The sequence below is a fragment of the Chiloscyllium punctatum genome, chromosome 9, assembly GCF_047496795.1.
Source record: "Chiloscyllium punctatum isolate Juve2018m chromosome 9, sChiPun1.3, whole genome shotgun sequence".
NCBI classification, from domain to species: Eukaryota; Metazoa; Chordata; class Chondrichthyes; order Orectolobiformes; family Hemiscylliidae; genus Chiloscyllium; species Chiloscyllium punctatum.
This window is the reverse complement of record NC_092747.1, coordinates 65,961,376-65,979,108: the sequence shown is the minus strand read 5'-3', so window position 1 is coordinate 65,979,108 and position 17,733 is coordinate 65,961,376. Positions and strand designations below refer to the sequence as shown.

The following is a 17,733-nucleotide window of genomic DNA, read 5'->3' as shown; positions in this document are numbered from 1 at the left end:
AGGGGAACAACATGAGCAACCTTCCAGTCCTCTGGCACCTCACCTGTATTTAAGGATGTCACGAAGATATCTGTCGGGGGCCCAGCTATTTTTTCTCTTTCCTCCCTCAGCAACCTGGGATAGATCCCATCTGATCCTGGGGATTTGTCCATCGTAATAACCTCTAGCCAACCCAACACATCTTCCCTACTTATGTCAACATGATCCAGACTAATCAAACATCTATCTCTAATCTCAACATTCATCATGTTCCTCTCAGTGAACACTGATGCAAAGTAATCATTCAGGATCTCATCCATTCTCTCAGGTTCAACACACAGCCTTCCTTCATTATCCTTTAGTTGACTAATCCTTTCTCTAGTTACCTGCTTGCTTCTTATATAAGAATAAAATACTTTGGGATACTCCTTAATTCTGCTTGCTAAAGCTATTTCATGACCCCTTTTAGCCTGTTTGATTCCTCATTTAAGACTTGTCCTACTCTTCCAATATTCCTCGAGGAACGGTTCTGTTCTTAGCTGCCTAGACCTTATGTATGCTTCCCTTTTCCTCTTGGCTAGTCGTACAATTTGTCCTGTCATCCATGGTTCATGAATCTTGCCTTTCCTATCCCTTGTTTTCAAAGGGACATGCCTATCCTGCACTATCTTTAACCTATCTTTCAAAGCCTCCCACATCTCAAATGTGGACTTCCCTTCAAACGGCTGTGTCCAATCCACATTTCCGAGCCTCTGCCTAATTTTGATTTAATTGACCTTGGTCCAGTTTAGTACTCTTCCCTTTGGACCATTCTCTTCTTTATCTATGAATATTCTAAAACTTACAGAATTGTGGTCACTGTTCCCAAACAAATCCCTCACCACAATTTCTACCACCTGTCCTGGCTCGTTCCCCAGTACCAGGTCCAATATGGCCTCTTTCCCTTGTCGGACTATTGACATATTACTCGAGAAAACTTTCCTGGACACTTCTTCTTACAAATTCTACCCCATCCAGACCTCTAAAACTAAGTGTATCCCAGTCAATGTTGGGAAAATTAAAATCTCCTGTCACCACTACCCTATTGCCTCTACATCATTCCATAGTCTGTTTACCTATTTGTTCTTCTACCTGGCGCTCACTGTTGGGAGGCCTGTTTATACAGCCCCAACAATGTAACTGCACCCTTCTTATTTCTCAGCTCCATCCATAATGCCTCACTACCAAAGACCTCCATAGTGTCCTCCTTTTAACACAGCTGTGATATCATCCCTGACTAGCAATGCAACTCCACTCTCTTCCCTCCCTGTCCTGTCTGAAGCATCTATATCCTGGAACATTTAGTTGCCAATCATGCCCTTCCTTCAACCAAGTCTCTGTGATTGCAATAAAGTCATACTCTCAGACACCAGTCCTAAGTTCATCTGCCTTGCACACTATACTCTTTGCATTATAGTAGATGCATTTCAGGCCATCAGTTCTTTTGCATTCATCTGCTCTCTGCCTACTCTTCCCTTTATTTATGCTATCTTCATGATTCTTACCGTCTCCAGTCTCCACCTTTCTGCCTAATTGTTTTCTCTTCTGGTTCCTTGCACCTTGCCACATTAGTTTAAAGCCTCCCCAACAGTAACAGCAAAAACTCCCCCAAGGCCATTGGTTCCGGTCTGGTTCAGATGTAGACCATCCTTAGCAAGTGTCATACCTGATCTATTACTTATTGGTTATTTCATCATAGTTAAAGTTATTATGAAGTATGTAAAAACGAATGGAGCTGCAAAGTGTGGTAGCATTATTTTCTTAGATGTGATAACCAGAACTATATGAAGTGGTATTTAAATATAAGGAAGCCATACCAGTTAGGGTTTTAATGGTGAATTGTGTGCTTGCAGGAGAGAGAAAATAGACTTAGTTGAACTCGCTCCAACTTCCTGCCCCTCCACTGCCTACACTCCAACCCTAACATCGCCATCAAACCTGCAGACGAGGGTGGGACGCAGTGGTAGTTTGGCGCAACGACCTCTACACTGCTGAAGCCAGGTGCCAACTCGCAGACACCTCCTCCTACTGCCCCCTCGACCATGACCTCCCCTCCCATCACCAAACCATTATCTCCCAGACCATCCACAACCTTGTCACCTCTGGGGGTATTCTATCCACAGCCACCAAACTCATCGTCCATGAACCCTGCACCACCTGATTCTATCTCCTACTGAAAATTCACAAACCTGGCTTGCCCAGTCGATCCATTGTCTCAGCCTATTCCTGTCCCACTGAACTCATCTCTGCATATCTTGACACTGTCCTGTCCCCCTTAGTCCAAGAACTCCCTACTTACATTCGGGACACCACCTCTGCCTGTCACCTCCTCCAAGACTTTCATTTCCCTGGCCTCCAACACTTCATCTTCACCATGGACATCCAGTCCCTGTACACCTCCATCCCCTATCACGAAGGACTCAAAGCCCTCTGCTTCTTCCTTTCCCACCGTACCAACCAGTACCCTTCGACTGACTGAACTGGTCCTCACTCTGAACAACTTCTCTTTCCAATCCTCCCACTTTCTCCAAACCACAGGAGTAGCCATGGGCACCCGCATGGGCCCCAGCTATGCCTGCCTCTTCAAAGGATATGTGGAACAGTCTATCTTCCGCAGCTACACTGGCACCAACCCCCACCTTTTCCTTGGCTACATCGATGATTGTATCGGCACTGCCTCATGCTCCCACAAGGAGGTTGAACAATTCATCCACTTTACCAACACCTTCCACCTGGACCGTCTCAGACTCCTCCCTCCCCTTCCTAGACCACTCCATTTCTATCTCGGGCGACCAAATCAACATGGACATTTACTATAAACTGACCGACTCCCACAGCTACCTAGACTACACCTTCTCCCCACCCTGCCCCCTGTAAAAACGCCATCCCATATTCCCAATTCCTTTGTCTCCGCCGCATCTGCTCCCAGGACGACCAGTTCCAATACCGTACAACCCAGATGGCCTTCTTCAAAGACCGCAATTTCCTCCCAGATGTGATCGACGATGCTCTCCACTGCATGTCCTCCACTTCCCGCTCCTCCACCTTGGAGCCCCGCCCCTCCAATCGCCACCAGGACTGAACCCCACTAGTCCTCACCTACCACCCCACCAACCTCCATATACATCGTATCATCCGTCGTCATTTCTGCCACCTCCAAACAGACCCCACCACCAGGGATATATTTCCCTCCCCTATCAGTGTTCCGAAAATACTACTCCCTCTGTGACCCCCTCGTCAGGTCCACACCCCCCACCAACCCAACCTCCACTCCCGGCACCTTCCCCTGCAACCGCAAGAAATGCAAAACTTGTGCCCACACCTCCCCCCCCCCTCCCTTCTTCCCTCCAAGGCCCCAAGGGATCCTTCCATATCTGCCACAAATTCACCTGCACCTCCACACATCATTTATTGCATCCGCTGCACCCGATGTGGCCTCCTCTATATTGGGGAGACAGGCCGCCTACTTGCAGAATGTTTCAGAGAACACCTCTGGGACACCCAGACCAACCAACCCAACCACCCCGTGGCTCAACACTTCAACTCCCACTCCCACTCCACCAAGGACATGCAGGTCCTTGGACTCCTCCATCGCCAGACCTTAGCAACACGATGGCTGGAGGAAGAGCGCCTCATCTTCTGCCTAGGAACCCTCCAACCACATGGGATGAACTCAGATTTCTCCAGTTTCCTCATTTCCCCTCCCCCCACCTTGTCTCAGTCAAATCCCTCGAACTCAGCACCACCTTCCTAACCTGCAATCTTCTTCCTGACCTCTCCGCCCCCACCCCCTCTCCGGCCTATCACCCTCACCTTAACCTCCTTCCACCTATTGCATTCCCAATGCTCCTCCCTACCTTTTTATCTTAGCCTGCTTGGCACACTCTCCTCATTCCTGAAGAAGGGCTCATGCCCGAAATGTCGATTCTCCTGTTCCTTGGATGCTGCCTGACCTGTTGCGCTTTTCCAGAAACACATTTTCAGCTCCTTCCAAGATGGCAATTTCCTTTCCCATGTGGTCAACGATGCCCTCCAGCGCATCTCATCACTTACTGCACCACCTCCCTTGAACCTCTCCCCTCCCAGTTCAATAAGGACAGAACGCCCCGCCCCCCCACCCCCCCCCCCCCCCAGTTCTCATCTTCCACCCTACCAACCTCTGGATACATCCCATCAACTTCCGCCACCTACAAATGGACCCCACCACCAGAGATACATTGACCTCCCCACCCCATCAGCATTCTGAAGAGACTATTCCCTCTGCGACTCTTGTAAGATCCACCACCCCCTCCCCCCAAACCAGCCAACACCCAGCACATTTTCCTTCCACCGCAGGATGCGCAAAACCTGCGCCCACGTCTCCCCCCACCCCCCCACCCTGCCCTCACCTCAATCCAAGGCCCCAAAGGATTCTTCCACATACGACAGAAATTTATCTGTACCTCCACCAGTGTATTTGTACTCTCCACCAGTAACTATTGTACTCTCAGCTGCCTCCACCCGCCCCCCCCCCAACCTGAACTCCACCCTGCTCCCGTTTATCTTTCAGCACACCCCCCACCCCCACCCACCCACCCCAGCTCACCAGCCTCACTGCTGATGAAGGGCTTATGCCCGAAATGTTGATTCTCCTGCTGCTCGGATGCTGCCTGACCGGCTGTGCTTTTCCAGCACCACGCTCTCAACTCTGATCTCCAGCATCTGCAGTGCTCACTTTCTCTTAATTGAAATTGGTTTGATAACTTATGTTGCGGTAGTCTATCTACATGCTGGTTAGCTTTGTAACTATTTCTTTTTCTCTCATTTCGTTGTTCTCTTGGTTTACTGAGATCCTCTGTAACATGAGACAATCATGCATCACGTGAGTCATTCTGCATTTGCTGTCAGGAGAGCATTCTATTCCTCCTGGGTAAACCTGTGCTTCTATACAATTTTAAGATATTTTAGTGTACCAACTGCTGTGATTATCCTTCTGTTAATATTTTGGTGCAACACTTAAGTGCAGCTTTCAAAGTAGTTTAGTTTTTATGTCTCAGATCAAGAACATCCTCAAACTCTGTTGAGGAGGTAATCTGCTCCAAAGCCTCCCTAAATATCTTTTGAAGTGTTTGCAAGTTAGGTTGTGGAGTAATTTGTCTTTTGAGATCTTTTGTTTTGCATTTTTTCCTTTCCCCAGGTAAGTTTCAGCCTTTGTCATTCACCCAATATCAATGGCATGAAGTTTGGAAATGTATTCTGAAGGGAATTGGAAAAGGCGAACCTATCCCCCAGTGCATCTGAGAACTCCCGCAGAGCTGACATTTAGTTTTGTTTTCAACTGCTGTCTTTTTCCCTCTTGGCTTCCATTTCATATATCTTATTGTTGTACTACTGAATGAGTGACAAAGGCATCATAATGGTAATATTACTAGAATAATGGTTCAAAAACACCAGTTCAAATCACCATGACAAGTGGAGGAGCTTTATTTCAAATTTGAAACTGGAGCACACGGTGGAAACCCACTTAGGCATAGGGAGAATGTACAAGCTCCACACGGACAGCCACCCAGGGGTGGAATCGAACCTGGTTTCTTGGTGCTGTGTGGCAGCAATGCTGCCCTTGTGGATGATTAATGAGGACTTCTCCTGAAGAAAGAGATGGATAGAGCTCTTAAAGGTAGTGGAATCAAGGATTATGGTGATAAAGCAGAAACAGGATACTGATTGTGGATGATCAACCATGATCATAATGAATTGTGGTGCTGGCTCAAAGGGCCAAATGGCCTACTCCTGCACCTATTGTCTATTTGTCCAACAGAACAATCAAATAACAACATGAAGTTGCCACATTCTGTCAAACATACCATCCATATAATGTTCTAAATTACCCCATCACCATCCTTTGTCCTATTCCACTGGCAGTACAGACCTGCTAGAGGTGGCAGCATTGTGGTATCTGGTCAGGAGACAGTGACCCTGGGAGTATTTAATATTAACTCCAGCCTCTGGGATGTCTCAAGAGATCCAGTCGACATAAACGCAGAAATCTCTTTGATGAATCAGTACTGATTCAGGTGCAATTTAGGCTTTAGATTTGGAGAATTTGAAAAATCCATCTTTAAGAGTGACTTGGTAACACTGCTGAAGACAGATCTGTCCCAGTCTTGGATGTCTTACCAACCAGAATGTACTTGTCGCAGTTGGTGAGGAAGATGAGTGGAAGGTCTTGTTGTCACCTGTCACAGATGCATCTGTCACAGATGCACCAGTCCATGACTGTATTGATAGAATCGATCACTGTGCAATCCTTGCGGAGACAAAGTCCACTCTTCACAATGAAAACACATTCCTGTGTGTAGTGTAGCATTTCAAATCCAATCTAGTAGCTCCGAACTGGGCATCACTGACCATCAATGAAGAGCCAAATTATACTCCAGTGTGTGGCCTCACGGTTCAGCATTATCCCTACTTGCCTTCATAATCAGATCTTCTATTACCATTTCATATCCCTCTAAAGATGCCATGGCTATTTCCAGATCCTGATCAGTTTTTGATCCCAGGTATATCAGTTATACATAGATCACGGAGATGAATATACATCTCCTGCATGTAGTGCCTGCTGTACTTTTTTTTTGTGTATAGAATCCCTACAGTGTGGAAACAAACCCTTCAGCCCAACAAGTCCACACTGATCCTCTGCAGAGTAACCCACCCAGCCCCATTCCCTTACCCTATTATCCTATATTTACCCCTGACTAATGCGTCTAACCTACACATCCCTTAACATTGTGGGCAATTTAGCATGGCCAATTCACCGAACCTGTACATCTTTGGATTGTGGGAGGAAACCCATGCAGAACACGTGGAGAATGTGCAAACTCCACATGCAGTCGCTCGAGGTTGGAATTGAACCTGGTCTCTGGCGCTGTGAGGCAGCAGTGCTAACGACTGAGCCACAGTGCCACTCCCACAGGTGGGATCTACATCTGCCCCCAACAGTCAAATCTGGTGGCAACCGTATGGCTATCCTTGTTATTAACATAAATGTGTTTGGTTGTTTTATGCTCTTAGCTCTGCAGGAACTCTCAGGAGTGCATCTGCCAACATAGTCCCTTGATCTCTTATGGCCTTTGCTGAAGCTGCTTTCAAGGTCTGATTCATTCCTTAACTTTCCTGACAATTGAAGATGGCAGGGCATGTGGAGTCACTAAAGTCATAGAGTTTTACAACCCTTCAGCCTATCGTGTCTATGCTGGTCATCCAGCATCTATCTTTTCTAGTCCTGCTTTCTACCACTTGGCCAGTAGCCTTGCATGCTATGATGCTTTCAGTAATCACCTAAATATTAATAAAATGTTGTGATGATTCCCTTCATTCTGATAAAATGACAATAATTAGGCCTTCTGAGCCTGGGGCTTGTCTGTTCCTTCCGCTACAACAATAAATAAATCAAATCAAATCAAACCGTTAAGACACTTTTTCAAGCGGGTTCCAGATGCCCACCAATCTCCAGATGAAAAAGTTCTTCCTTTAAATCCTATCTAACCCTCCTGCTCCTTACCTTCATGGAGGGATCATTAACCTGGTAGCAAAGTTTCTTCCTATCTATGCCCTTGATAATTTTGTACACTTCAATCAGGTCCCCTTAGCCTTCTCTGCTGTAAGGAAAATCCCTTAGCCTATCTTGTCTCTCTTCATAGCTGAAACACTCTAGCCCAGGTAACATCCTGGTGAATCTCCTCTGCCCCCTGCAATCACATCCTTACTGCAATGTAGTGACCTGAACAGCAGGCAGCACTTCAGCTGTGGCCAAACTGTTTCAAGATATTTCATATAGCTCCACTATTACGTCCCTTCTCTCGTTAGGTCCCTCTGACCCTGGAGTTCTTCTATTCGGAAGGTATTCCTTTACCTTATTAGTCCTCCCAAACGAATCACCTCACACTTTTTCAAGTTTAAATTCCATTACCACACCATGCCCAACTATCCAGCCTGACTATATTGCTCTGTAGTTTATGGCTTTTCTAATTATTTATCACAGCATCAATTTTTGTATCAAGACCATAATACATTGGAGCAGAAATTAGGCTATTCAGCCCATCGAGCCTGCTCTGCCATTCGTTCGATCATGGCTGATAAGTTTCCTAAACCCATTCTCCCAACTGCAAACTTAGTGATGAAATCTCCTATATTCATTCTAGATCAGTAATATATTCAACAAACAGCAAGGGACCAAGCATCAAGCTCCATGGTATTTCACTGCACACAGGGCTTCCAGTCATAAAAATACCCTTTGACCATATCCTTTGCTTCCTGCCCCTAAATTAGTTTTGAATCCAATTTGCCAAATTGCCCTGGATCCATTGAGCTCTTTCTTGACCAGTCTCCTTTGCAAGACTTTGTCAAATGCCTTATTTATATCCACTGCATTAAGCTCATTTGCACATCTAGTTGCTTTCATAGAAAACCCAGTTAAGCCTGTCCGACCCGATCGCCTCCTGACACAGTCGTGCTGATGGTCCTTGATTAATTCTTGCTTCTCCAAGTGGAGATTAATTTGATCTCTCAAAGTTTTCCAGTAGTTTCCTTACCACTGACTTACTGGTCTGTAGTTTCCTGGTTTACCATTACCATCCTTCTTGAATAATGGCACTGCATTAGCTGACCTTCCCAGACCTCTTTTGTGCTACGTGAGGATTTGAAAGTGAAATGTCAGGGCTCTTGCAACTCCATAGCACATCTCATCTGGGCCTGGCGTTTTATGGAATTTAAGCCTGCTCAAACCATTTATGCCACCATCCTCTCAATTATAATTTATTCAAGTATACAACATCCTCTTCCTTGATTTCCATACCGATGTCTTCTCTGTTTCGAATACAGATGTAAAGTATTCATTTTAAACCTTAGTCATGTCTTCTCGCTCCACCCATAATTAGAAACTTGGGTCCCTAATTGATTTCACACTCTCCCTGGTTATCTTGCTCCTCATGTACTTCTGAATCACTGGGTTTTTTTCTTCATTTACCTGCCACTGTTTTATCGTGCTTGCTTTATGTTTTCCTAATTTATTTTTCTCTGCACTTTCTGTAAGCCTAATCTTCTGAGTCCTCAGAGACTACCCTGCACTTCTTGCTGTGTTACAATACTGCATCACCTTCAATATCCAGAATCCTCTGAAATTTTTGATTTCATTCTTCATCTTTTACAGAAATATGTCCTGTACTTTCTCTCTCCTTTCTAATATGCTCTTTTGTGTAAAATAGATTTTCTTACAAGTAGCTGCTCAGTCCATTTTAGCCAGATTCTGTCTTCCTGATCAGTCTTTGTTCATTTCCATGATTGCCTTCATTCTTACTGAATAATGATCACTATCACTGAAATGCTTTCATTGACACTTTTGCCAATTCGTCAGGTTTGTTTTCTAAAATTAGGTCCTGAGCTGCCCCCTCTCTTTAGAAATTAGTATAGGCTTGCTTAAAAAGTTCTCCTGGATACATTTTTAAAGAATTCTCTCTGTCTTTCACATTTTGCCCATCTTGGTTAATATTGGGGAATTTGAAATCCTCTATCATTATTAACCTATTATTTTTACACTTCTGTGAAATTTAAGTTATTAAATTTCTGCCCTACCATCCCATTAAGAGGTCTATAGTACAGTCCCAAAAATGTATCACTGCACCGTTTTTTGTTTTAAAGTTCTACCCATAAGGCTTCAATTGAGAAGCCTTTAAAGATATCATACCTCCTTCTTGTAGTGATTGACTCCTTGATTAATGTTGTGATACCAGCTCCTCTCTTCTATCCCTCCCTGACTTGCCTGAGTGTATGCAAACTACCTGCCTGAATGACTTGGCTTTTCTTCGACATTTGTCTGTGCATCATCTACTATTGCATCTCCTTTCTGTATCGCACTCATCTGCCAAACTAGTTTAATCCCAAACAATGGGTCATTGGTGTGAAGTACTTCCCAAATGTCAGGGTGGAACAGCAGGAATTGGAGATATTTAACTACTGTAGGAACTTTGTTGAAGGCAACACAGAAATGATAGCTCTCCTGCAATCCCTTCTAAAGCAGGGCACCCTAGAAAAGTAGTAGTATGCTGGAGTGAGCTTACAACTTCTTTACTTTCCCAGTGAAATGAATTCCCTAGTCTGAGTCAGTCATACAGCATACAAACAGTCCTTTGACCCACCATGTCTATGCTGATCAAACAGCAAGCTATACTGATCCCATTCTATTTCTAGTGTACTTCCCCTTGGGGGATTATTTCTTTGGCAGATAACGTAGGTGTAGTTTTGGCTGTGCAGTTCCCAACTGCAAATGTCCCTACTCCACTTGATGACTATCAAGCAATAGGTGTTCCTTTGACCTCCTGGCAGAGGTCTGGTCAAATACATCTGTAGATTTTTACATGGCACCTTAGGGCACATCTGGTTCCCCATCTTAACCTTCCCTACTATCCCAAGTTAAGTTTCCCAAATGGTAAGCATAATTTTACAACATTTTGCTATGTTTTAATCCCATGCCATTCCATCACCACTATATGCTTACCAATTGTAGGCAAATCACAATCCCAGGACGTCCTATCCCAAGGTGTATTTCCAGTAGGTTTTAGTAGATTGTCCTTGGGTCAGCTACCTGTTCTTCCTTTTGCCAGAGTCCTTAATTTTCCTTTCTGTTTCCATCTTGTGTTCTGTTCTGTTCTGCTGAGTCCTGTATGAAGACTCGGATTGGACTTGAAATGTTGATTCTGTATCTGTCTCAATAGATATTGCCAGACCTGCTGAGTTTTTCCAGGGTCAAAATCCTGGAACTTCTTCCAAATGGCCTTGTGTGCCTTCCTACAGCAAATTGACTGCAGCATTTCAAGAAGGCAGGTCACCCCCATGATCTGAAGGGCAATTAGAGATGAGCAATAATTACTGGCCCAGCCAGTGACACTCTCAAACTCAGCAAATTTAAAAAAACAAACTTCTTACTTCAAATTCACCCTCTGCAGTATTTTCTTTAAAAGTATTTTTGTAAGCCTGGTTTGTATTGTACTTTAGCAAAGATCCAAGGATATGTCTGATGTACATAGTTGTCAAGGTACATTTGACAGGGATTTTCAACAGATCATCTCCAATTGTTTATGGTCAGTATGAACTATGAAATGTTTGCTAAATAGGTATGAATAGATCCTTTTCATATTCCAAAAAAAAACTAGAGCAAGAGTTTCCCTTTTTATGGCTGAATAGTTCACTGAGTTGTCGTCGGGATTTTACCAAGCTTTTTGTCTTTGGTTCCAAAGTCATGATATCAAGCCTTTCTGGGATGCATCTACTTCTAACATGGTAAGGTTATAACATTGAAGAGGACGTTTGCTAAAATAATTGTGTTTTTGAGAGATTTCGATATGTTGATATTCCTGGCACATGTAAGGTGCCATTTTACACAACAAATCTCAGAGGAGACTGAGTTTTGTTTGCAAAAATTACAATCAAAATAATATTGGATTTAAAAAGTTGAAAAAAATGGAGTCACCTTTGTTTTGTGGCATAAGCATATTTGATATGTCTTTGATTTTGGTAGAATCATGTCTAATGCCATTTGAAACGTATAAGGCATTCATATGACTTGCTGATTTGACATTTATTGAAACATAAAGGAGTAGGCCATTTGGCCTTTCGAGCTTATATTTAGTCTAAAATTAAGTATAATTATGGCTGATCATTTAACTCAGCATCTTGTTCCAGTTTTTAACCCACATACATTCATTCCTTTAGCCCTGAGAATCTTAATTCCTTCTTCAAACCCATCAATGTTTTGGTCTCAACCGCATTCAGTAGCAGAAACTTCCATAGGCTCACCTCTGTGGATGAGGCATTCCTCCTCATCTCAGTCTTAAATGACCTTTTCTATATCTTTAAATTGTAAGCCCTTCGATCTGGACCCCATCATTCTTCATGCATTTACCCTGTCTAGTCCTGTTAGAGTTTTGTATATTGCTATAAGGCCCCTCTACCTGCTGTCCCCCACCCCTCTCCATGCATCACAATTCTTCCAAACTTGATTGAATATAGTCCAATCTCTCTTCATAAGTCAGTCCTGCTATCATAGTAATCAGTTGGACAAACCTTTGTTGCACTCTTTCCATAGCCAGAACATTCTACCTGAGGTAAGGAGACCAAAACTACACACACTAATCCAGGTGTGGTCTCACCAAGGTCCTTTGCCAGAAGCAGCCTTGCTCCTGTACTTGAATCCTGTTGCTATGAAGGCCAACATACCATTTGCTGCCTTTATCCCCTGTTGCTATTGAGGTAAATGTACTGAGAGGATACTCTGAAATATTGCAGCCACAAACTTATTTACCATATTACACACAATTTACCGACCAGCACGTTGGTGGGACAAAAGAACTATAACTTGAGCAAATTAGTTTCAGTTGCATCCATTTCATTTCCAGAAAAGATGCACATTAAGATATTGAGAATCATTGCCAGTTTCCCAGTGGAAATAAAATCTTTTAACTTTTTTTATTAGTTGAGTGTCCAGTAAACAACACTGTCCAGCACTTCAGCTTTACCTTGGTCTACACAGTTGTAATGTACCTTTGAAAACAGCATTTTAAACTTGTATAAATAACTAGACTATTCGAATGAAGTTGTGAGACATTTTAAAAAAAAATTTTTCCTTCTGCTTTTATCAACAATAAGCTGAAGCTGTTTTCCTAGACCATCGGAGGCTGAGGGGTAAATCATGAAGGGGCAGGGATAGGCTAGATAGACAAGGTCTTTTCCCTGTGTTGGGGCAGTCTAGAACTAGAGGGTATAAGTTTAGGGCGAGACAGGAAAGATTTAAAAGGGAGCGAAGGGGCAACTTTTCCACGCAAAGGATGGTGCCTGAGCTGCCAGAGGAAGTGGTGGAGGTAGGTACAATTACAACATTTTGAAAGGCATCTGGATAGGTATATGAATAGGAAGAGTTGAGGGATATGGGCCAAGTGCTGGCAAATGGGACTAGATTAATTTAGGATATCTGGTTGTCATGGACAAGTTGGACCAAAGGGTCTGTTTGTGTGCTGTACATCTGATTCTAAGCAAATAATATCATTTATCCACATTATACTGCATCAACCATTTAACTGTTGATTCACTCAACTTGTCCAAATTGCACTGGAGGTCCTCTGCATCCTCCTCACAGCTCACCTTTTCTCTTAGCTTTGTGTGGTCTATAAACTTAGTTCTTATATAATCATTATGGTACTTCTAGTAACTGCCTGCCACTTGGGAAAAAGACCCTGTTTATTCCTACATTTTGTTTCCAGGCTGCCAATCAGTTGTCTATCTAGATCAGTATCTACTTGTCCAAGCAAACCACATCCACTAACTCCCCCTTATCAACTCTACTGGAATTATTTGAGGATGTAACTCAGATTTTTAAAGTTTGTTTTCTCTTTTGTAAATGCATGTTGACTCTGTCTGAAGTGGTCTGCTATTAAAATTTTTTACAAAGGACTCCAGCATTTTCTCCATGACCAATGTCAGATTAACTGGTCTATATCTTAATTTTCTCATTACCTCCCTTTTTTAAATAATGTAGTTACATTAGTAACCTTCCAATCTATAGAAATTGTTCCAAAATCTAATAGAATCTTGAAGATGACCATAAATGCATCCAGTAATTTTAGAGTCACCCTTTAATACCCTGGGGTCAAGACCATGTTTTCTTGCCACTGCCACAAGCTAAGTCATGCTCGTCTTCAGTTTTCCCAAGAACTCAATGTCATATATGGTACAGAAAACTGGTCCATGCTGACCAGATATTCATAGGAAGGTATCCAGATACCTTTTAAATGTTGCAATTGTACTAGCCTGCACCACTTACTCATTCCATACACATACCACCCTCTGCATGAAAAAGTTGCCCATTAGGTCTCTCTTCTATCTTTCCTCTCTCACCTTAACCCAGAGGTAACCCACGTAGACACAGGGAGAATGTGCAAACTCCACACAGACAGTTGCCCGAGGCTGGAATTGAACCTGGGACCCTGGTGCTGTGAGGCAGCAGTGTGAACCTCTGCACCACCCTCTTCTGGACTCTTTTTTTTTTTCCCCCAGGAAAAGACTTTGTCTATTTATCCTATCCATGCCTCTCATAACTTTATAAACCTCTTATAAGGTCACCCCTCAACTTCTGACGCTCCAGGGAAAATAGCCCCAGCCTGTTCAGCCTCTCCCTATAGCTCAAATCCTCCAACCCTAGCAACATCCTTGTAAATCTTTTCTGAACCCCTTCAAGTTTCACAACATTTTTCTGATAGAAAGGAGACCAGAATTGCACGCAATATTCCAACAGTGGCCTAACTAATGTCCTGTACAGCCGCAACGTGACCTCCCAACTCCTGTACTCAATACTCGTGTGCAACCATTTTTTCACAAAATCTGATACAATTTATTTTTTGGGTTGACTTTGCAATGTATCTACTTATTATTGTTTCCAATATATTTGGACTGCCTACATACACACTAGATATTATTTATCTCCTATATTTGTTTTCTTTCTTTCCTCTGACTTTTTAACATTAAGGATATCATTAATGCTAAGGGAACTCAGACCAGATGTGATCCTTCAGATGATAGCTCAACATTTAGACTAGCTGGTTCTCAGACTGAACTCTATGCTGTTTTGTGTTTGCTCATTTGACCATTTGGGAAACCTCTACTGTTCTAGCATGCTGCTTTTTCCTGATGAAGGGCTTTTGCCCGAAACGTTGATTTCGCTGCTCGTTGGATGCTGCCTGAACTGCTGTGCTCTTCCAGCACCACTAATCCAGTTCTAGCATGCTGTCTGTCAAAAGAAAATGCTAATTAGCTTTATAATCTTCATCACGTGTAAGTGACTCCATTAGAATAGAGATTACCACTTTTAATTCTGTTGGTAAGCTAGTTTAAATAAAAAGGTCAAGATCTTTAGTAAGGCAGCATGGATAAATTTAGTATAAATGTATTGGACATTTTTAGCATTGCAACACCAAGAAAAATATATCTTGTATGTTCTTAAATGTACATTTTTATATTTTCAGTTCAGTTATTTTAGTTAATAAATATTTATAGCTCTAAATTTGCAATAGCTTGGCTCCCAGTTTCAGTTTTTCTAATGATAGGCCAACACGGCTCAGTGGTCTAGCCTCGGGTGACTGCATACTTCATACAGACATTCTTTCCATGTCTCTGTGGGTTTCTTCCTGGTGCACTGGTATCCTCCCACAGTCACCAAAGATGTGCAGGTCAGGTGGATTGGCCATGCTGAATTCCCATAGTGTCCAGAGATGTATGGACTAGGTGGATTAGCCAGGCTAAATGTGGGGTTGCGCGCATAGGGTGATGGTTGGGCCTAGGTGGGATGCAGTTTGGAGGGTTGGTGCGGACTCAGTGGGCCGAATATCTCTTTCACCACTCTAGAGATTCTATCTGATTTCCATTCTGATTTCAATTTTTTAACCTCTTTTTATTAGTAACGCAACTTGATTTAGGATGTGAAATAAGTATCTGGATATAGGATCACAACGTCTCTATTAATTAGTGTTTGTTCTAGTATTGCACTTATCAAGGTGTATTTGGAATGAATCAATTCAAATAATTGAAGGTGTTCTTCTACTGTTGCAGGGTTTATTTCCACCGGGTCAAGGAGCCACTATTGGAGTTGACTTCATGATTAAAACTATTGATATAAATGGAGAAAAAGTGAAGGTACTGTATAACTAAATATCCACATCCATATGATTCACAAGGTTGTAATAAACATAAGCACAAAACATAATGCTGCATGATGTGGATGTTTCAGATTTGTGGATAATAAATGAAATGGAGGAATTGCAATGTTTAGTTGGACAGCTGAATTGATTGAGTACCCAAATGAGGCCAGACATCAGTTTGAATCCCAGAGTTGAGTACATTTATGAGAAATCCCAAGGTGGAAGATATTATTCAGATGGACAAAAACTGGAAAATATCAAGTATTTGAAGCTGTTTTGAAATTTCTATAATGGAATGTATCAGAAACTTGAAACTTGTTTTTAGTGATGCTTCTTATGTAAATCCTGTGATATATTGTTAACTGTGGGAGGGTTTAAAATTGTTCTGGCCAAGAGTGGTATATGTTGCACTTTAGCATGGAATGCTGAAAAGATCAGCTATTCTCAGCAAAAGTACTAAATTAAATGCAAAAAAGAATGAGTCAGAAATGCCTATTGAGTATTACATCAACAATAATTCACTTTTGGATAATATAGATGCACTAAGATGGATGCATTGTGAGAGTGGGTATGAATGTTGGAGTTTTAAATTAGGTGCTGAAGTGGAGAATTTTAGGATTGAATTTAGTGAATACTAGCAGTCGGCTATCTGATAAAATCAAGTTCTAAGAAGCTTTCTTTATAAACACTTAAATACTGGCAAAAAGGACATTTGGAACTTTCATGCGTATTCAGATAAAAGGCAGAAACATAATGTTGTCACATGCTTCTTTTGTCTGTTTTTCACAATTGTTTGTGTATGTTAATTTGTGAAAAGATGAAAGAGGAATCTTCCATCATCTACAATGATCTGGGAGAGATGCCCAGGAATAAATGGAACTAGGGAACAGGAAATGTTAACTAAGGGGCAATTAGGTGAGCAGTTGCCTACATGTACACCTGTGCCCACGTGTGCCCGTGCCTGTTTGGCCAGACCTTCAATGTGTGATCCATCACAACAGATGTGATCCAGCAAACATGCAGGTAACGTTAGCATGAACCATTTGTAGAAACAGGCCAATAGCAGTTGTATTCAAGTAAATAAAATGTTTTAACTGTTTCAAAGCACTTTTTGACAGTTACTGAATAAAGGTATGTGGGTGCGAAGTTAGGTGCAGGCAGGTGAGTGGCTAGACTAGTAAGTGAGGTGCAGACAAGCTGGTGAGAGGCAGTGATGAGTTGTGCAGGTTGAGGCTGAAGGTGTGCAAGTGGCAGGTGGGTGGCTGTGATCGGGTGCAAGGAGTTTGGATAAAGTGTGTAGGAAGGATCAGGTGTCCTGGAGATCCAGTATCTGTGGTATGAGGGAGTCAGTGTAATTGGAGAGTTCTGACCCTGCAAAGGCTCCAATTCTAACTTAGAGTTGAAGACTTGTCTTGTAGGAATTTGCACACTGGGTAACTTTGAAATTTCAACTTCATGGGCAATGACTGCATAGTCAGTGCATCAGGGCTTCTGAGAGGTCCTGGACCACATCTTTCAGGGTATATCTGGGTTTCTGACAACTGGATTCTGGAAGAAGTGAGTCGATCAATTTTTAAAAGTAGAAAATATTAGATTTTAAGGCTGCATTAGTGTCAACACCCTGTTTAGGGGTGCAGCAGTTGCACAAACATACAGAAGCTTTGGTGTAATGGAAGAGCAGCTGCTTGGAATAAAAATTTGTTCTGCTCATATAATCTCCCTACAGTGCTGAGTTGAGCCCTTCAGCATTGTTTCACTAAAATTCACAGACATTTCACTCGTGCTGCAATGATCATTAAAACATTCCAATGTGACAGCAGATATCAGATTATTTGCAGTGCTTCAAGAAGTTGTACTTGGAATAATGCCATAAAATCTTTAACATCATAAGGCTGAAAAGATTTTATGGTGTGAAATCTGACTTTTATCATTTTGCATAATGATAAAATCTATCTTCAGTGAGAGAAGTATCTGAAGTATATGAAAGGAATTGGTT

At 42.5% G+C, this 17,733-nt stretch overlaps 1 protein-coding gene across 1 annotated transcript in view; it reads left to right on the top strand.

The window, feature by feature from the left end:
* rab30 (RAB30, member RAS oncogene family) overlaps positions 1 to 17,733 on the top strand; it is a 97,072-nt gene that overhangs the window by 57,500 nt on the left and 21,839 nt on the right. Inside the window, exon 4 of the mRNA XM_072577689.1 lies at positions 15,649 to 15,732. Within this exon, the coding sequence (XP_072433790.1) occupies positions 15,649 to 15,732 (84 nt within the window). The remainder of the gene's footprint in view (positions 1 to 15,648; positions 15,733 to 17,733) is intronic.